A 22,698-nucleotide genomic window follows, 5' to 3' on the forward strand; every position below is an offset into this window, starting at 1 on the left:
GATAATGATGATGATATACAGTTTGATAGTTTGGCCACAAGGTGGGGCTTTGACAGCAGGAGTGAAGCAAGGTCCGGCTGTGTGGGCTGCTGGTCAAATGTAAAATATTCTGTGATATCAAAAAGATTTGGTGCTCTCCTGCCAAAACAAGAAGCATTCTGTCTACTTATGTTGTACTATTACACTTCACGCACAGTTTAATATGCCTCTCTCTATAGTGCATTGTATTCTTAAGATAACTGAGATTTAAAGTTAGAGGTTTGGGAGTTTAAACTTCTTCCTATAGTCCCAATTTGAGGTGAGTTAATATTAAATAAGTAAGTCCTTGTGTGACAGCATACTGTATGCATATGTATGGTGCATATATTGTATCAGCTATAAGTAAAAAATAATAGATAATCTATTGAACCCATCATTGACACACGTGATTAGCTAATCCACCTTTGAGCCTGGATGACAATGTACCGGCACAGAGCTGGGAAAGCTCAGTTGATCCCTGTTGTCCATGTCCTCTTTGTGTGGCTGGCTTGTTACCTGGGGAGAGATCCTCTTGTATAATGAGTGTGGATGGATCATACTGATAACACACGCATCTGCTGCTGTGCGACCCCAGCCAGTTATCCAGCCAGCCAGCGAGCAACCGGCTGGCTGAAGCTCTGTAGAGAATGAGAGGAAGTACGGGGTGGTGTCTTTACAACAAAAACACAGGACACAGGGAACAGGAGAAAAAAACCATTGAAGGATTACAAGCTCCTTTCCTTTCCTTTCCTTTCCTTTCCTTTCCTTTCCTTTCCTTTCCTTTCCTTTCCTTTCCTTTCCTTTCCTTTCCTTTCCTTCTGTCTTCTGTCTTTTCTCCTCAGAAAACTCCAGTTCCAACAACTGGGCTATGCTCTCTCCATCTTCCATCTCCCAATATTGTATTTAGGCAAACACACACATATTTCACACATCTCCAGGACTCGCAAAGTGCATGAAAAATAGGTTTTAAGAAACGACTGGCATGCCTCAAATAGAGCACTGGCTGCTCTGTCTCTCTTTGGCGGTGACATCACAAAAAGAACATGACCTTTTCACTAATCCGCCCGGCGACAGGGTGAATGGAATGTATTTGGGCAGTGATGGCACACGAGCAAGCTGGCATGTGTTTGGGCGTTTGTCGTAATTTTCAATTCTGAGAAAAAGCGAGGGGGTTGCTGTGAATGTGAGAGAGCAGAGGAGGGAGGATGGCTGATGTCAGGTTGATATAGAGTCTGCGTCTCGCTGCTCTGGATCAGTGGAGATAGAGCGGTGAAGCAGGGAGGAGAGACAGGGAGGACGGATGGGGATGACCTTTGAGATGATGCGGATGCCTTGTGACCTATACTGTTTGACACACATGGATACATGGATACAATACTGGCTTTCACTATCCTACTCACTATCTCTCCTTCTCTCTGTCTATCTATATTTCATGCTCTCTTTCTCTGAAATACACACACTCACACACACACACACAAACAAATCAATGCTTATCTAACTTCAACAAATGCTCATTTAAACAAGCTCGGCCACAATCAAAAAACAAATCACGAATTGCTCTCTCAGCAGGATTTTGTAGTTTATATGTCTGTATTTGTGTGCATGTGTCCTTATCACTCACACTGCTTATCAGTGTCCGACAGAGCTGCACAATAAAGTTATTAAAAAAATATTAATGAATAAATCAGAAATAAGTTCATAAATAGCAAGAGGCTACAGTTATTACAGGATGATGGGTGTTCAAAATACACACTAAAAATGGCATTCTGGAGCTAAGAGCAATTTCTTGTCTATCAACAAAGCTGCACATAATAGCAAAACTTGCATTGTATTCAAACACTTTATTAAATTGTTTCTTTTTTTCTGAAAAATGAATGTCCATGCTGCCATACCCAACACAGTAATCAGGAAATGATTATTTATCAGCGTCATTCAGCCCCAGTCCATGTGCTCCACCGAGAGTGAGAAGGATGGACAAAGCACTACGCCATCAAATGTTAAACATCTAAACGTCTCGACATGTCACCGATGACTGTGGAAAGACCCAGGCTGTTAAAGTATAGATGAGGAGAGTGAGGAAGAGGAGAGAGGACACGAGGTCAGGTGAGGCCAACAGCATGGGCCATATGTCAGAGGACAGAGGACAGCTACTTAACCATCCTATTACCTTTGGGGTCACTTTGATCCAATTCAATGTTTAACAACTGTAAATACGTGATTAACGTCATCTTTTTACTTCATATTGAATGACATTTCCTAATTTAATGGGGACAACTGGGTAAACATGAAATTAACATGATATATTTTCAATGTCCTGTACACTTTGGGGTCAGTTTGACCCCAGGCTTTTTTAGTTTACAGGTTTTTTTTCTCTCTCTTTTCTCTCTTCTCATAGTTTTTATGTTTATATAAAACATAAAAGAAATATCAACATTTTACACACATTTTAGCAATTTAACATTTAGCTGTTGAAGTGAACTATAACATGCCATTTATAATAATCAAAAAAAATTTCCCTCTGCTTTAGGGCCCTAATCAAACATGTAGCCACACCTGTAGCAGTGCGAAAACCTAAAAAAACATAATTTCCACAAGAACTTGGATGTATAAGAGGGGGTGGGTGGTGGAGGTTGTGTTTTATTTAAACAGCTATTTAGGTAGTCTACAAGACACATAAGTACCTGACACATAAACTTTGCTTATCATGATCATTTTCTAATCATTTTCTGGATGTTTAAATTGTGCTCAAATTGACCCCAACTGATAAAAATGTTAATATTTTTTTAAGGTAACAGTGGGTTACATATGGGTGAAACAATTTAAGGAGAAATACACTGAGAAAATTTGGCACAAACTGATATTGAAGAGAGAGACCCCTCCAACTCACTGTGTATGGCAGAGGGTAAACAAACAAAGTCAGTCATGGGTGGGTTATCATCTTGCATGCAGATGTGGTGGAGCATTTATGACAGAGAATCTTGAATTTTAGGTTTTGAAGCGATGATAAGGAAGACTGAAGGCAAACAAGGTCTCAACGGGATTAAGGGTACAGAAGTCTAACTTGCTGCTGCTCCACACTTTAGTGATCATATTTATCTGGATGTTCATTCAATGGGTTATGGTTCGATGAAGCCAAGCATCTTTACAGGCCCCTCCCTCAGATAAAACACACACTCAACCACAATAAAATTCTTCTGTTATAAGACCATAGTGGTAGTCACCAAGAAACACATGTCGATATCTTAGCATTCAGGATTTAGAGCATATCCGTTTTAACAATTTTAATTTTCCATTAGAACAACAAGAATAATATATCACCATTGGTTGGTGATAACTTGGATCAGCAGTATCAAAGTTGTAAAATCTGGTTGCACTGTTAATCTGTTTAGTTCAAAGCTCAACATTGACTCATTTTTAAAACTTAACACATATAAAGTTTAGTTTTTACTCTCCAAATGGCGTGTCACCCATTTCTCATTACTAATTGGCACATATTTAAAGAAATATACATGATCGATTGATTTATTCATTTTTATTTTCTGCTTATGTCATACATCCACAGCCTACATATAGGCTATAGGACACCATTATATTCTGACAAAAATACAAAACAAATACAAATTTTCATATTTGCATCTTGCATAGCAGCTATATCCATTGAGACATATTAAAGTGCTGTCTGCCTATCTTTAATACATTTGCTGGCACAGCAGAGTGTCAGTCTGCAACCCCCAGACACCACCCGCTGTGTCCTGGCATGCACTCTGTCCTTGATGTGTTCACCTGTGACTTCTGTGATTTTCAGAAACCAACATATTTCAAACACTCTCACAAATCTGATGCTGAGGTTTATCCGCCACAGTGTATCAAAAAGCATGTGATTTCTGTTCTCATTTAGTGTTGATGCAATCTGGGATAAAGTCAGAACTTGGCAACTGCTGTATGAAAATCTGCCTTGGCCACTTTTCATCCAAACTGGAAGATCGCTCATGTGGACGGTCCAAGTTGGACACTAGCTTATCAGATAAACCCAGACCCACATGAAAACGCTAATAAATTCTCACTCAGTGCCCATCTTGCATTACTTAGAAATATTGGGTCCATATTCTTTGATCGTCTAGTGTTTGTGTGTGTGGGGGGGGGCTTGTGTTTTATGTGTTTGTATGCGTGTGTGTGTATGCCCACTCATTTGTAAGGTATTAAAGATATGCTCTGTGCATCATACTGTATAAACCCATACTTATGGCATTAGCTCAGTTTGTGTGTATGCGGGGAAGTATTTGTGTGTCTGTAAGCCTGCGTGTGTGTGTGTGTGTGTGTGTGTGTGTGTGTGTGTGTGTGTGCATGGGTGTGGTGCAGCCATCAGTCGGGGTGTGTTAGTATTCTCCATCATCATTCTGCTGACGAAAAGCCTTTTAACTCTGAGCCACTGAGCAGCACCGACTGAGCAGTCACACACAGATAGTGGGTCTTTTTCATCCTTTTCTTCTATTCTCCGTTTGAATGCTGTGTTTCCCCACATCAGTTGAACTTGTGTGGTCATGTTACATGCAAACACATCAACTTTAGCAGGGCTCCTATAACTCTGCAGGACGGATTAAATATCTCTTAACGTGATGCTGAAGTTGTAATTCACTATTTGCTTTTTTTAGTATCACAGATGTCCCATTTGTTTAAAGATAACTCTGAGGGGATTTTCTCCAGGAATTAAATTATTTTTTATTAACCAGCACTACTGTTTTTAGTGCCTGAGCCAGAGCTGCTATTAAGTGGCATATTCAGGGATTCAAGCTTGAAGGGCTGAAACCCAACTGTTTTTGAACTGGTTTGTTATTATTTTTCTTCTCTCTTCCTCAAGAAATGTTTGTGCAAATTCCTCTGAGACTGTAAATAGTAGCGACATGAAATTTTGCCCATTGATTGGAAATTGGAAGAGATTTTGAACTTTGAAACGTCAGAATTCCTACACTGATTTACACAAAACTCCATACAGACCACACAAGTCGGACTACTAATCAGAAATTGTCCAATCATTTCAAAACCTGCAGGACCTATGATAGTTTATCCAATCATCACCAAAGTTGGTGGATGTTTTTAATTAAGCTGATGAAGCTTAATAAAAGTCGTGAACCCTGGAATCCTTGCTTGTGACTATATTTTCAGTTTGCTCTTGAAGATACTAAGCTTATAGCTTTTGAAGATATTTATCTACCAGAAGAGATGATTTCAATTAGACTATAACTGCCATGTCAACAGTTGAAAGGATTTATCTTAATGCAGCTCTCACTGTAAGACAGATGTTTACAATATGATACAGTTACATACACAGACATTTCCAAGACACATAAGGAAATTAAAATGCACGCACAATATAAAATTTGAACCAGGACGTAAATAGTAAAGTGCTCAGAGAAGTGCCTACATAGTAAAATAACAGATTACAATAAAGTGCAAACTGACCATGGTAAAATCATGTATACAGATAATTTTAGACTCCATTAGAATACATAATTTGTGTTGTATTATTGTGCAAAAATGTATACTAAAATTCTACACTTTAAGATGCACAGGATACATATGACTGCCTCTTCCTGGTCTGTGTTTGTTTGTCTGTCTTGAAGATAGGTAATCTGCCGGATCTGGAAGGGATAACTGAGATTAATTTTGTCCGCTCAATCAACGGAGCCAAACAGATGTTGTCAGGTTTCACCACACAACACATATCTTGAATGTGTTATTGAGTGTGTGTGTGTGTGTGTGTGTGTGTGTCTGAAAGTGAGAGGGAAAATATGTGTGAGTGCTTGTTTGTGTTTTTGTATGTATTCAGTTGCTTATTATGCAAGCAAATACCTGTTTATATGCAGTGTGTGTGTGTGTGTGTGTGTGTGTGTGTGTGTGTGTGTGTGTGTGTGTGTGTGTGTGTGTGTGTGTGTGTGTGTGTGTGTCTGTGCATGTGTGTGCTCTTCTCCCAGACTTTAGCAGGAATCTAGTGTCTGACTTACAAATAAACAGCAACAGATTGGCAGCTCTCTGTTTCTAATCCTTCTCTCCCCTTTCAATTTTCAAGCCCAGTTGATTAGATGATGAAATACTGTCTAATGGTGATGAGGCCAGCACTAAAGAATGTTTATTCCATGTGAGACTGGCGGCTTTCCATTTGTCTTAATTCTTAATGTTTCTCTCTTCTCATCTTCACTTCTTTCCTCTCTCCTCCTCTTATCACGTCTTCTAATCGGACCCGCAGTTTATCTCCCTCTGCATGGAAAATCTGCCGTAGTGTTAAAGCAGAGGTGCTGGCGACCTTTTTTTTTTTTCTAGCTTTTTAGCTAGAAAAAGCTAGAAAAGCTATCTTTTTTCAAATTCAGACCTCAAAGTGGTCTGATTCATATATTCTCCTTTTGTACAGATGCAACATACGGTCAATCACTGGTCAGTATATGCTTGTCTACAGAATAAGACTAAAATCAGAAGCCTGTCATGATTTAAATATGATTTTCTTGTTTATATTGTCAAATTTCTTCATTTCAAATACATTCAAAATATCCACAGCAGCAGATTAATGTGTAGGATAATTTAGCAGTGAGGAGCTGATTGAAATGCATTCCAAATAGTTTTTTTTTCTAACATGCTTTGTGTACATTTTATAAAGATTGTGCTATATAAATAAATTTGACTCACCCAATGTGTACTCCTAGCATATTGTTGACACATGCTCATATATTTAAACATTTTCTTAACGAATCTCTAATATTTACAGGACCATATGGTCCTATTTTGACTTTGCAGTCATGATCATATATGTCTGCCACAAATATTGGTTTCATATGTGTGCATATGTTTTTGTAGTTAGTAAGCCAAGGCTAACATATCCCAGCTCTTATTAATACTAAACTTCCATTCATGTTCAGAAAATGTGAAAGCTGCATTACACTTAGTAAATGTTGAACATTTAGCCAAGTGAGAAAAAAAAAAATCAAAATCAAAAAATTCAATATCACTGTGAACTTACACAGATGTCAAAAAGACACACATCTACCACACATCTATCACATCTATCACGCTGAATCTCCCCACAAACTAACCATATAAACTTTTTCAATTTATTTCTACTGTTTCAGTTTGTTGACACTGAAAATGTGGATCCTTGCAGATGACTGATTAGAGAGCATCAGATCTACATTGCATATGAGCTGCAATTGCTCCGTTATTAGTCTAAAAGGTTCAGACAAGAACATTTTGTCTGTAATCCAGCAGTGTTTCAACCACAGATACCATCTGATAATCCCAGGGTCTTTAGAATCTGCAGTCTGGGTGTTTCCTGCTCTGCATGTAACTCACTCACCACACACAGTTAATTATAACTGGAGATTCATGAAGTGAATAACTAACATACTCGCACCACATCAGCAAACACACACACACAGCATTAAACTACGCACAGGGAGGCCCCAGCCAGCAGAAACAGACTCTGTGTCACTTCTGGCCCCAGTGTCAGTCAAACCCTCTCCCTGTCTCTGACCTACGTCTGTCGTGCCTTCCTCTCCGTGTTCTTACCTTCATTCTCTCACTCCCTGTATCTCTCACTCCCTGGTGGAACTTTCCATCAAAGCGTCTCGTTAATGATGGAGCACTCTCATGCATCTTTAAGCACTTGACAGGGATCTTCCACTGTGCAGTTTCAGCCCTTTAGTCACAGAAACACACACACACACACACACACACACACACACACCATCCAAGCACACACAGAACAACACTTAAACAAAAAAATGTCAACCCATTCAGTTAATTTACAGTTATAAATAACGAAAGACAGAAAGGAGAGAAAACAGGGGGACTGCTGGAAACAAAATGTACCACTACTAACCCAGATAAACAAGCAATATCAAACAACAGAGGTATCCTGATTTGACCCAAATTTATGAGTAAATGTGCAAAAGCATGTGTTTATTTAGACGTAGTTGTACGCCTGTGTCTGTTTATGTGTCTGGATCTGTGGAAGCCCAAACAGGTTAATCTCATATCGTCCCAGCAGATTAACTTCACACACTGCACTCAAAAGATAACACTCCTACTGACACCTAAGCCAATGGGATCAAGGCGGTTTGGGCAGAAAAGCCTGGAATCTCCCTGAGCCAGTCAGACAAGCCTGTTGTTCCTGCCCATTTTATGAACCACACGCCTGCCCATGTCTATGGCTGTCACTTTCATTATGTGTAGAAATTCCAGTCCTTTCCTGTCCTATATGTACTGTAAGCGTGTGGGTGGGTGTTTATGTGTATTTATATCGGTGAATGAATGGATGTCCAGGCCCCTTGAGGTTTCTGACAAACCTAGGACACAGAAACACTTCACACACAGAACACAAACTGTATTCTTTCATGTTACCCAAAAGAAATAATCTATTCTAATTACGGATGTGTGTGAAAGGCTGTAAAGTGAAAGTGGGAGATTTAGATTATCATTTAAAGAATTGCATGTGTTATTTATAAAATGTGAAGCAGACATAAAATTGTGTTTTTTAAGCAAATCTTCAAGCAAATTTCATGAACTGTTAATATTTTTTCATCATGTCCATTTATACCTAAAATGGCAAAATAAATGGAATTAATTGCATTATTTGGGTAATCCCTTGGATTGCATTACTGATTACAATTTTGATGAGTTCTCCAGTGACTGCAATAGAATACTTTTTTAAAGTAACCTACCCAACTCTGCCAAGGATACGGTACAATTGACTGGCTGTGGGTTAAACCCCACAGAGGCAATGACAGCACAGGACACACACGCACGCACGCACGCACGCACGCACGCACGCACGCACGCACGCACGCACGCACGCACGCACGCACACACACACACACACACACACACACACACAGATTTACACACTCCAGATGCATCACTAGAACCAGACACTAGGATTAATAACCAAAGCTATTTTAGTCCTGGTTCATATGATGGCTGATATTTGGATTTGGGATATTGGATGGGAATGGCCTTTTCAAATCTTAGTTTGGAGCCATGGAAATGACAAGGCTCAATGGTGTTTCCATTCAAAATGCAGCTGTTACTGCAAGCTTAGACACTTGGGCCTTCTTCGGTGATCTTATCTTGGAGAAATCCTTCTCTTAATCTGTTAAATAGTTTTAATGGATAGTTTCATCAGCATCTTGGCTTTACCAACATTAAAAATCCAATAGAACTTAAGCCCTGCACCAATTGTGTGCTGTTTTTACACAAACAGAGCAAAGAGAGGCTGATGAATTACAATTTGAATGGAACGCAGAGGACAATGTTTAGTCAGGATAAAAGATTACTAGAATAAAGATGAGAGACGTTTTAGCCATGGCTCACATCAGGCCAGGGTGCTGAAATCAACACTTGGGTGGAAAATCACTCTATTTCAGGCTAAAGAATAGGATATTTGGCAAAAAGAAATATACACAATGATGGGTCATGCTGCTTCTGTGTCTAAATAAAGCCACAAATGCATAGCACTCAGTCTCACATGACATTTGAGGACACGGCAGTTAACACATTCATGGCCTGACAATAAACACGTGCCTGAAAATTATATTCAAGACACCAACAGGCACACACACACACTCCATTCATTGCTGTGATGCTTAAGCCAGGATCTGCTGTCACCAAGCTTCCACTGACAAGCTTTCAGCAGATTGATCCGGTTATACAAAAGTGAATTGTTGTTTGCAAGTTTAACAAACGGATAATGGTTTTGGAGCACATTGGAATAGGATTCATTACATAACATCCTCACATCAGCAATCTCTGCCATCTTTGAAAAAGTAAAATCTTGTAAAAGTGTGTCATTCATTCATTCATTCATTCATAAAAGTTTTGCATTTAAAGAGTGCTATTAAGCGCAATCTCAGGGTATTTCATATGGAAGGAAACATTCACCTCCTTCGTTTTTCTTCCTTAACATTAAAGCCATGTGTGGTGTGACAGGTGTGATCAGAGCTGGAAATATGTGCTTGACAGTTGCACAGCAGATTGCTTTGCATTTGCATTTGCAATGTGTGTGTGTGTGTGTGTGTGTGTGTGTGTGTGTGTGTGTGTGTGTGTGTGTGTGTGTGTGCAGAGATTTTTTTGTCCACACAAGATCTGTTTCACTCGTCACGTATTTCTGTGCATGCATGTAACTTATCTATGTGGTTGACAGTCCATTACCTGCATCCACGTGGCATATGAACTCTCCACTCCCTTTTTCTTCGAAGTGTCACTCATCCTCCCTCTCTCTCTTTCCTCTGGCAGCTCTATTTTCACTCTTAGATTTCCCTGATTTGATACTGTACTTGTCTTACAGTATGTGTTTGCCTTTCTTTCCATAAGGCTTCATCCTCCTCTTACACTGAATCACTTCAGGTGATCTAATAATGATTTGAGTGAACCATTTATTATAATTTATAATGCATTTGGTCAAAGTTTCTGGGAGTGCAAACAATATTAAGGCCATAGCTATTGGGGAACAATGTGGGGAACCAGATTGAAATGCAAACTGTTTGGCTATGTTCAGCAGCAATCTTGCAGGTTGAAGATGTTGGAAATTTCACCTTTGTATTATCTTTCGCAACCTTTCTGATGTAAACAACATTCAGAAAAATGTGGAAAAATTCAGCTATAAAGTTGTAAAAACATCCCTATCTTCTATACATGGCTAATCAGAAATCCTCTGCAGGCCAGAGGTTTTCTGAAGTTAGATTAATGTCTGTATACCCCTGCACATCTTGTAAATGAAATCTATGATTGAAATGCAGCAAATGCTGCATGATCATGAAAAGCCCTGATCCCTGATTTAGCCTTTTGTTTGTACAGGCCTCCTCTCAGAGCTAAGATATTCAGCCGTTAATTGCTTCACAAACCTTCTCCTTATCACTCGAATATTGTCACTAAATGTTGACCCTCTCAGTAAAACACTTAACCCCACCATTAAGTGCAATCTAAACAACGCACAGTCATCCCTTTGTTTCATCCCCTTGCCAACTAAATGGCTGCTCACATCCAGGCACTTGGCTTTCAGACTATCTATTAATAATTATAACTGTGCATTTCTTAATGTTACTTCTGCAACACAGAGTGTTATTCATAAACATCACCTAAAACTACTGCCTGGGCTTCCCTTCTGCTCTAAGCAGACAAAACACCACTGAGTCATTTAGTTTATAAGAAGCCTGGAAACTTGAATGTTTAAAAATAGTATGTGGTAAATAAAATAAAAAAAGAAGGATTAAATATAATAATAAAAATATATACAAATAATAAAAGGTTATTTTTTTCAGAAATATTTTCATAAGCAATCATTGTTTTTTTTTTTTTCCACAATTGAATAAATTAAACCTAAGAGTATCAGTCCACTGGCCACACATCTGTCAAATTCATCTCTGCACACACTTTTCGTCTGTGGATACCAGCAATAGCAAAATCCAAGACCCTAACTATCACCATATAACATTTTACTGCATTCTCTCTTCTCCCTCAGTCATTGTGTTAGACAGATATCATGCATGCCAGTAACATATGTCTCTATCTATAAGGCGTGTTTTTTTTTTCTTTGCATGAGGCGTTGGTTGCTTTCACTGCATCAGACATGAAGGATGTTGCAATTGCTGACAGGCTGAAGAGTTTGTTTTATATGATTAATAAAGGAACTGATCCCTTGTAGTACAGTAGTTCACTTAACAAACCAATTCAGTGGATAATTTTTAAAAAATATTCACCAAACACTAGGTATCCATTCTGTCTCTATTGAAACAAGTTTTAGATGACAGCCGCCCTCTTCCACCTAAGGCGAGGTGTCCAGATGAGAGAGCGAAAGGTATCAGGTGAAGCAACGTAAGAGACTAGCAGTCTGCTCCATGCCAACCAAAGGTTGGCACCCGCTGTTGTTTGGAAGCCTTCCCAGCGATACGGTCTCTGCACTGCCCCACATGCCTTGTCTGAGTGACCTCGATCCTCTAGCCTTCATTTGTGTGCGTGTGTGGGTGTGTGTGTTGTGTACGTGTGTGTTTTTGTTACAGTGAAAGCAGAGACGGGCCACTGAAAGTAATGACAGAATCTTATATAACATGCCCAGTTGTGGGGGATTTTCTTGCCAGAGGGGAACACCAATTTGGGGATCGGTACTACAGACTCACAGTGCTGCTTTTCCCCATGTGGTCAGGACTGCTCAGTCTTTACCCAGGATCTCTAAAAATGAAGTAAACACACACACACACACACACACACACACACACACACACACACACACACACACACACACACACACACACACACACACACACACACACACACACACAACGCAAACTGGCACAAATGCAGAGATACTCAAACTTGTATAAGTACATCAGAAAAACATAAAACTTCAGAGATCATGATTTGAAATCCAGAATGTATTGCATCTACAACACAGTATACTGTAGTGGAATCATACATACACATACAAATACAGTGTAATGGTCCTGTTAGCGTGATAAACCCAAGGCCCAGGTTATCACTTCGGACCAGTCTACTGCTGACTCTACCAAAGTCCCATTTTCAAAATCCCAAAGGTTTGGTTAGTTTTACAGCAATTGCTTTAGTACTGACTAAAAATGACATCATAAAATCATCATACTGTAATCATCATCACCATGATGATGATCATCAAACAGACAGCACCATCAGATCATATGCTCAAACAGACATATCTTACATGAATCTAAGCTACATCCATTCTCTTCCTGGATCCAGATCACATCATCATTTCCACATTTCCAGAATTGTTTCATATAAGAAAACAAATGTTTTGAAACAAACAGTCATAAAACTTGTCACCATAACATTATATTTTTAACTACTCCTGCTAAACCAGATGGCTCATTGGACATCTTGGCCTATAGTGCTCGCTGGCCTGGTAATAATTCCCTTTACTCCTTTCATTTCACTTTAATCTTTGGCTTCTTTCATTTCATTTGCACATTCTCAACAGGGGACCATAACTTACTGATTATGGTGTACCTGAAAGGTTTATCTCCACATGAGATTCACTATCTGACAAAAATGATGCCAATTCTTAGCAAATACCAATACTAATGTACTACGAAAATCAAAACAAATGTCGGACAGAATGTACATTAAGTACATGACTGATTAACAGAGAGCATCTTCTTTAGAGATGTTGAATACTACTTAAGGTTAAGATGCTTCTCTAACTTAGATATAGGCCTAGGGGATTTTGGAATAGAACCTTCCAATTTGTCAAAAAATAGGAGATTCAGACAAACTATCTGCTGATAAGAAGTGTAAGAACACAAACAGGTCCCAGCTTATGTGTTTTCCTTCAAGCTGAAATTAGATAATGTTTAAAAAAAAAAAAAAAAAAAAAAAAACTGAACACATGTGCATGATGACCATGATGAACACTCAGAGTATGTATGGCGAATTCAACAGACATATCCCAAAGTTAAATAAGTTAAGGCACTCCATTACAATACATACTATGGAGTAAGTCAGACTGTCGCCAATAGCGGAGGATTTGCTAGACACACTACTTATCAAAGAGAATAAATAATTACAACAGAAACATGATACAATTATAAATAATCTGAAATAAATACAACAGACCTATAATCTAGTCAGTGTACACAAGTAAACCATTCAAGACACTTAAACATACACAGTGCTGAAATATGACTTTGAAGGATTTTTTTCCTCTATTTCTATGCAACTAAATGTTTAATCCTATCACTTAAGTAAACTTGAAATATGACATGAAATTATGAACTGAGTCCCCATTTTATTTACATTGTTGTCAACTTCTTACAGTTGTCATATTAGACACAAAAGAGGTAAGTAAGGTTCATCCTGTATAACATTATAAAACATAATATTGCGTACCAGATACAAATTTAATATCTTATTGATCCTATTTGCTAGAACATTTTTGAAGGAAATCACAGTTTCCATTTGCTCTGTACACTCTACATTAAAATGTTTTCCAGCTTTGTGGTAAAGTGTCTTTCTCCTGTTAAGTAGTGGAGTCTGTTTCTAATGTTTCTCTGCACAATGACAATTATTTCCCTTTGTCACTCTGCCAAATGCCGTTGGCCTTGTTAAGCGAGGTGTTGCTCCCTGATTTGTTAGCTGTCTCAATCTTCATGGCTTGCTCAACAGCATCTGCCAAAGGTAACTTATCCTCTGCCTCTGTCTCTCTGTGGTAGAAGTAGTTGAAGTTGGACACAATGACGGGCACAGGCAAAGCAATGGTCAGCACACCAGCAATGGCGCACAAGGTGCCCACCATCTTACCCCCCATGGTGATTGGACACATGTCCCCATAGCCCACAGTGGTCATCGTGACAACGGCCCACCAGAATCCTTCAGGTATGCTGACAAACTGTGTGTTAGGCTCATCTACCTCAGCAAAGTAGATAGCGCTGGAGAAGAGGATGACTCCAATGAACAGGAAGAAGATGAGCAAGCCCAGCTCACGCATACTGGCCTTCAGAGTCTGTCCCAGAATCTGAAGCCCCTTGGAGTGACGTGAGAGTTTGAAGATACGAAAAACCCTGACCAGACGGATTATGCGCAGAATGGCCAAAGACATGTTTTGACCTGAGTTCTCTTCTGGCGTTGTGACCAATTCTGTAACCACAGTAACAAAGTAGGGGATAATGGATACAATGTCAATGATGTTCATAAGGTTGTGGAAAAACTCTCTCTTGCTAGGACAGACCAAAAACCGCACACACAGCTCAAAGAAGAACCAGACAATGCAGGCAGTCTCAATGATGAAGAAGGGATCAGAGAAAGTTGTAGGCTTGGCATTAGGTTGGGCCTGTGAACTGGAACCACTGGACTGGTTGAAAGGCTGCGCCACAGTGGGCCTGATTGGGTCTATTTCTTCCCGGAACTCTGGCAGTGTTTCCATGCAGAAGATGATGATGGAGATGACAATAACAAAAACAGACACCAGTGCTACACCCCGGGCCGCATTGGAGCTCTCTGGGTACTCAAAAAGCAGCCAGAATTGCCTATGCATGTCATTGGTAGGCAGCGGGATCTCAACATCTTTTATGAAACCTTCATCTTCTCTGAACTGCTCCATGGCCTCACTGCCAAGCTCATAGAAAAGAATTTCATCTGCAAACACATCTATGGGAACATTAGCTGGGCGTCTGATCTTACCCCCTGACTGGTAATAATACAAGATCCCATCAAAGCTAGGTCGGTTCCGATCGAAAAAGTACTCGTTCCTCATTGGATCGAAGTAGTCCATCCTCTTCGAAGGGTCTCCTAGTAGTGTCTCGGGAAACTGGTCCAATGTTTTGAGCTGTGTCTCAAAGCGAAGGCCAGCAATGTTGATGATCACTTTTTGGTCTCCATCATCAAGCCCGCGTTTATCTACAAACAGGTCCTCGCAGCACTCTTTAGCTAATCGGCTGAAGATCGTCTCACTCTCCTTTGTGCCCTCGCTGCTTAGCAGCAATTTCCAGTTGGAGATCATACTGGAGCAGCTGCTGCGCCCCCTTCTGCTTGGGGTTGGCATCGCTGGGGACTGGACACCCAGTGTCTGTGTGTGGGGATTGGGTGTGGATGATGAGGACTCCCACATAGAGGAGGGAACGGGGCTGTGGTGGGAGGGTGTAGAGGTAAGTTGAGGGGCGTGGAGGTGATGGTTGCTGCCGGGGCTGCTGTGCTCTGGTGGCATGTCCACTGTGAGAGCCGTCGTCTCATCAGCATAGTTGTCCAACTCATCCTCCAGGCTGATATCAATGTCATCCAGGCTCTCAAAGTCTACCAGTGCCACCTCCATGGCTGCAGCTCAGCCAGAGCACCCCTCTGGGCTCCAGGACACACACACACACACACACACGCACACACACAGATGGGAGGCACTATCACCGGGATCAGCAGCAGGGCTCAGAGCATCCAGCCTTCAGCAGGGCTTATGAGGTCAAAATTACAAATCCACTACTCCCTCCTCCCTCCAACACCTGTAGAATGAGAAAGAAAGAGATAAGGGAGAGATAGAGAGACAGAGAGAGACAAAGAAAGAGAGAGAGTCAATGTGTTTATGTCGATGTCTAAAGGTTTGTTTTGTGTTCATTGCCATCAGGTGACACAAATATGACGTCTGAAGACACACGTTCTCCTCGTTCCTTAGATACCAGTTTCTTCGGAAACCAGCAGTGAATGAAAGACAGGTGAGGGAGGAAAATATAGAGATGAAGTAAGAATGATAATATAGACAGCAAAGGAAGTAGAGCAGGGGAATTGTGAGTCAGCTTTGAAGCAAAGAAAAAATGATAATAGCAAGGGAACTTTCAGTTATTCTGGATGGAAATATAAAACAGTGACTGCTCTGTTGCCTCCTTCAACAGTTAATGAGGATGTACTCTGATGAGTCACGCAAAAGTAAATAAGGAAAACCACAAACACATTCTTAGAAACTGTTATTGAGATGTTATAATATTTCTGATGGTTCTACTCAGTGTGTCAGAAATGCCGAAATGCTGAAAAGTTTATAAGCTGGCATTCAGACCACATTTTAAAACATGACCTAAACACTTCTACTCTCTAGTGCATATGCGCTAACACAATATGTCTATTAATTTCTCTTCCCCCCCACACACACATGCACACATACACATAGAAGGAAAGAGAGGAGAGGCACACACCCTGTTTATCAGTGTAATGACCCCAATCCAAGCTGTAGAAGGAGAAGGTTGCGCAAGGTAACTGAGGGTGTGCATTCATTAGTGCATAATTAACTGCACTTTGCATTGATAGCATAGGCCTAGCTTCCTGCAGACACCAGGCTCACATTTAAACCGTACTGTCTCTCCCACATAATTTCCTTTGTCCTTGAGGCTGAGATCAGTGATGCACCACAGGGCACCAGCCAAGTCTGCTCTGTTCCTGTTTTGCTGTCTTTATCTGGTTTTCGGCGTGCCAGTGTTTGTGTGATTTTTCACTACCCTGGTGGCTGCATTAAATAGTAACCTGATCTGTGAGATGAGTGTGTGTGAATGTGTTTGTGTGCATGCATACACTGCATATGTGTGCGTGTTTGTGTGTGTCTGTGTGTGTCTCTGTGTGTGTGGTGTGTGTGTGTGTATGTGTGTGAGTGAGTGCTGACGCCTGCAGATGTTTAATTAAAGACTCCAGAGATGAGTCACCACCTACATCCAATGCCAGTGATACCAGTCCTGCTGGGAGAAGGAGAGAGATAGAGCGAAAGAGAGACGGGGAGAGATAGAGCGAGAGGGAGAGAGAGAGAGAAAGAGGGAGAGATGGGTGGGTGAGAGAAAAGGAGGATGACATGAAAATTGTTGGGAAGACAGCTGTGGGTGGAGGGATTGGGGAAAGAGTGAAAAGCTGGAGGGGGGGTGACGATGGGATGGAGAAGAAGGAAAATGACAGTGTGAGAGAATGGGGGGTTGATAGGTGGGTGGATGGATATAGACAGGGTGATAAGAGAGCAGCCCTGACAAGAAGAGAGTGGAGGGTGAGTGAATGCACAAGAAACAGAGAAGAGAGTGTACATGAAACAAAGAAAGACAATGTCATAAATTGTAGAGTGGGAGAGGGTTAAACGAAGAAACAAAGATAGAAGTAAAGATGGTAATGACACTGTTGTTTAAGAGGAACAACGAGGAGAGTTGGAGTTTGACAGAGAAAGAGAGCAGCAAACCAAATCAGTGGGACTCCAATCTGCTGCAAGGCCAGCTTTAAAGTAAGATCTTCTTGTCATCATCATGAATGACTGAAGCCACACAACAAATAAAGGAAAACAACAGGTCAAAACCTCAAAAACCCAAATGATCCAGACCCTCCACTCATCTCCTCTCTTGTTCTCTCCTTTCCTCTCCTCCTCTCTGTATCCTACCACATGACTAGAATGACATCACTTGACCCTTGGATTGACCAGAACTTTCTCATGATCTTAAAATAGAAACAGTAAACCCACATCCATTGCTAAGTGACCTGCCCTTGGATCAATACCAGCAAATTAGCTACGCCAGTTTTACTGCTCTACTTGATCAATTCTCAGCGTGTTCTCCAATATTCCAATATGTCATCAATATCTAATTTTTCTTAATGCAAAAGGGGGATCAGCCAACTCTTGAAGGCATTCATTGGAAGTTAACACAACAAACTGGAGGACGATACATTTTAAAAACACAAATGCTCAAAATAGACTCAGTTATTAATAACCCTTAACCACAACAGTGTGCAGGAGCTGTAGAGGGTGTTATTGTTTTGGTTTAGATTGTACTTTCCATTAAGCACAGAATGACATTTGACCTAAGACAAATTTGGTCTCTAGCTTCATAACTTTATTTCACAATGAAGGTATATGCAAACTAGATCTAGGTCTCTTTTCTTTAGGCTTCTATCTGTCAAATGAACATACAAGGACACAGGCATGTAATGCTGTAAATACTTGCCTGCAAATATGTGCACACAAGTTCACAGATAGAACACAAAGACATACACACACAGCCTACCTTCCTTTGTCGTAAGCTCTACAGACCACAAGAGCAGCCTATGACAGGCCGTAAGAGTACAGGATCAAGAGAGAGGGACAGAAGGGTCCTTCAGTAGTTCAGCCTCTTCTGCAGCCTCCCTCTACCTCCTCATTTGGGGAATCAGAATGGCTAATCTATCACAGACAACATTAGGTAACCTTATGCTAGAGAGAAACTAGAGCTGTGGCAAAGGCCACATGCGTGCACAGCCACATGCATGCATGCACACATGCATGCACGCACACATGCATGCACGCACACACACACACACGCACACACATATGCATGGACAGAGGCATTCAGACAAGCAAAGGCAGACACAAGAAAACGTTACAAAACACTATGACACACAAATACTGCCTTTCATTCTTGCAAGCATCTGTGTATCTCTTTCTCTCTGTATGTATGTATATGTGTGTGTGTGTGTGTGTGTGTGTGTGTGTGTGTGTGTGTGTGTGTGAACATGTGTGATTTATTGTTACTTAGTGATCTGATAGTTTGTGTTCAAGGCCTCCTAGACTGGAACGGTAACGTTCTCTCCACGCTTGACTGACTCACCCTGCACACACACACACACACACACACACACATTACACATACATACAACAAGGCCTTCTCCATGTCTGACTTACTTACAGTATCACACTCAAAGCATTCACTCCCTCTCCCCACACCTTTTTCTCATTCAGTCTTAATTCAAGTCACTGAGGTTTCAATGTCAAAGCCTCCTTAAACTCTATATTGCATGTTTTTTTTTTTTTGCTTCAAGCTTCCTCTAAACTGTATACTTTTACACCATGTATTATTGATGACCGTCTAAACTATCAAAACAACTCTCCATCTCTAGTAAACATCACCTCCTCTGTAAAATATCTTTCGTCACATAAGAAGGCAAAAGTAGAAATGCAATCTCTTGAGGGCTCCCAGGTGTTTCCCCAGCAACCATGAAGGTCACATGATAAACAATCTGCTGTCACATTCCCTGATGTGACACTATGACCCGCTCAGCCATACCTCGCTGTCCTCACACTGTCGAACTTTTTCGTTTCCACTCATAAAGCAGTGGAGAAAGGCATACATGGGAATGAAAGGAAGCTGTCACTCCAGTCGTGTTTCCATGACACAGAAGAAATGTGGGGACAGCTCCTGTGGACCGACACCTCTAAACACCATGAAAAAAGTTTTAAATTCCATTAGTATTTTTATGGCTCATGAAGTCACACTTACACTCCTCTCATAATGGACACCCCTTATAAAAAAGCTCTGACCTATAACGAGCCCTAACTAGGACAGGAAGTACCCAAACTGTCCACAACATTTGACCTACATGAATATCCAGAGCAAACCATTACAGAAACGGCCGATACTAACAAAATAAATGTAACTATTGAATAGCAGAGGCACACATCTAGGACATCAATTTAACTGCAGCATGCCCAATAATACCTCTGAAAATCGATTAACTGAGAGCGATTACAGAATGTCCATGTACAAACCAGTCAAAACACAAGACCAGCTTGTCCAACATTTTCATTTTTTCCATAGCATGGTACAATTAAGGAACAAGTGACTCATTTTGCATCATCTGTGCTTCAGTTTGATCAGGCCATTATATGATGTGCAGATCATGCATATAAGACAAAAATGCATTGTTTGCTGCCAAGTGCATACAGAGAGTTGGCTTTAAGGAGCATTAGTTATTATTTAGGACATGCTCACACATATAAATCATACACCTTTTAATTTTTCGGCTGTGTGAAATTATATGAGACACAGTGACAACAAGTGACAAAGGCTGATAGAGATGCAGAAAGCTGAAGAAAGTCTAATGTTTTTGCTGGGTTCTGTGATTTTATTCATTTTTCCATTAATCAATTTGGTGATATTAATTAAAAAAAAAAAAAAAAACAGAAATGTACAACGTTCGGTGGAAGCGTATGCATGTAAGTGAAATTCTGTCTGGCTGGGTGGTTAAACATTCAGAGAGTTATTCACTCCAACGGTACAACTTAACATGCAAACACCACTAAATTACATACACTATATGGACAAAAGTGCTGGGCCACCTACACACTTTTATGACATCTCATTCTAAATCCATAGGCATTAATATGGAATTGGTCCCCCATTTGTGGCTATAAGAGCCTCCACACTCCTGGGAAAGCTTTCTACAAATTTTTGAGTGTGTATGAATTTTTGCCCATTCATCCAGAAGAGCATCGGCTCAAAAATGGATTTGTTGCATGGCCTGAAACGGCAAGTGTTTGCTGCTAAATACAACTTTGAGGTTTTATATCTAATTTTGTTAATTCAAATTCAGTTTTCTTCACTCTGGTCCAGGAAACACACACTAGAGACAAGGCTGCCAAGGGCCTCAAGCCACGTGGCTTTGTGTGCTCTCATCTCCTCAGTCAATAATCATGTCAATAATCTCCATGCACTTGGTAAGAGCTGCAAAGATTAGGATTACGTGGACTTCATAAATTAAGATAAAATTGACTTTTGTCTAAAAAACAACACCTAGCTGTGTCTAGTGTTGTTTTTAGTTTTTTACCTAATGTTTGTTGTTGTTTTTTTTCCTAAACAAAATTTATGATAAAAATGATCATTTGCTTTTCTTTGAGATACTCACATGCAACACCCTGCAGTGATTTTGTACACGACCACAACTCAGTATGTAATTATGATAGTGCTGAAACTAATGGCCTACCAGGCTGCACTTCACTGCTCTTCATCAATGCTGGCTGTCTGCATTACTGAAGGATTGTGTCTTCTATGGAGGTCAGGAATTGCTTTGACATGTTTGAAACTCCTCCACCTAGTGGGGAGAATGATGCTTGGCCATTGGCTGAGGAGATGAGCAAGGCACAGTGCCATATGTTTTCTGGTTGGCTAAACGAAGAGTGTTAGCCCGCCGTTGGCACCATCGGAGGAGGTGGCTGTCTTCCAGTCAACACCCAGGCAAAAATAGTCCCTCTTGTGTCTGGCAGTGTGTTTGAAGAAGCTCAATTTGAATTAACAGAACTGAATTTGAATCGAGGGAATTTAATTTAAAATTGTAAATAAAAGTTACATTTAATAATAATCTCATTTAATGACAAGCCATTGCATTCAAATTGCACCTTATAAATTCAGGTTTTTAATCTATGTAAACATAGTTTTTAATTAAGTGGTTCAAAGTGTGCCTCACAAACTAGAATTTATATAATCCAACAGCAATTTCACTCATTTCTTTCCATAATAAACAAAAGCCATCCAGTGGCCGGTACTGACTCAAACTGAAATGAACATGAAGTGAAAAATACATGAAGTGAATCAATGGAAAAAAATAAACAAGGGTGAGTATGAATGCACTCACCAAACATCACAGTATCCACTAATTAGATTTAGTGATATCTTATTTGCAAATGTGACATTCAGGCCTGATGGTGGTGCAACAGGGAAAGGTCATGAGGTCACTAAAGTTAATTGGATTCATCCTCTGAGAAGCATGAACGTGCTCACCAAAGGTCAAAGTTATCCACCTAATGGATTGTGAGATATCAAAAACTGAAATTCCTTGGGCAGCATGAATATGTCAAACAAATTACTTGACAATTTGTCCACTACATTTAGAGATATGTTGTAGTGACTAGTTGTGTACAAGTCAAATGTTTGAACTAGAACAAAGTAAACTAAACAGTGATGTCGGTAAAAGTATATAAAGTCTGAAAGTCCGAGTTATGGGTCATAGCATATGTTAACACAGAACGGACACAGAACATACAGCACGACTAAGCAAAACAACAGCAGCTGTGTGCTATAGCAGTGAACACAAAATGTTTCTAAGGAGACAGTTTAACCTTGGCTCGGATGTGGCAGGACAGCATGTAACAGGGGTGTTAAATGGGGCCCACAGCCCCCACAGTACCTAGACTATTCTTGCCATGCTATTAATACACAGGGGATCAAGGCAGAAGCCTCTGAGTTAAAAATCTCTCACTAACACACATATGATATGCTCAAATGCACACAAACAGGCACAAATTCACAAAACTCTGTGAAGACCCTACAGCAATAGCACTGAGCCACAAGCAGCGATGCCACTCTACACACCTGCCACGAAATAGAACGGCAAATCTTAGTTGGAGGTGATGCAGGAGTT

General features: G+C 40.3%; 1 protein-coding gene across 1 annotated transcript; it reads right to left on the bottom strand.

Moving 5' to 3' along the window:
• Nucleotides 1-12,416: 12,416 nt before the first annotated feature.
• Nucleotides 12,417-16,002, bottom strand: kcna10a (potassium voltage-gated channel, shaker-related subfamily, member 10a). Its single transcript, XM_030056570.1, has one exon. It carries the CDS (start codon nt 15,833-15,835, stop codon nt 14,093-14,095), a length of 1,743 nt encoding a protein of 580 aa, XP_029912430.1. The 5' UTR covers nt 15,836-16,002; the 3' UTR covers nt 12,417-14,092.
• Between the last annotated feature and the right edge of the window lie 6,696 nt (nt 16,003-22,698).

The sequence above is a fragment of the Myripristis murdjan genome, chromosome 7 (assembly GCF_902150065.1).
Source record: "Myripristis murdjan chromosome 7, fMyrMur1.1, whole genome shotgun sequence".
Lineage (NCBI taxonomy): Eukaryota > Metazoa > Chordata > Actinopteri > Holocentriformes > Holocentridae > Myripristis > Myripristis murdjan.

What these genes read in the sequence shown, in the direction of transcription:
- kcna10a (XM_030056570.1), bottom strand. Translation starts at nt 15,835, where the DNA reads ATGGAGGTGGCACTGGTAGACTTTGAGAGCCTGGATGACATTGATATC.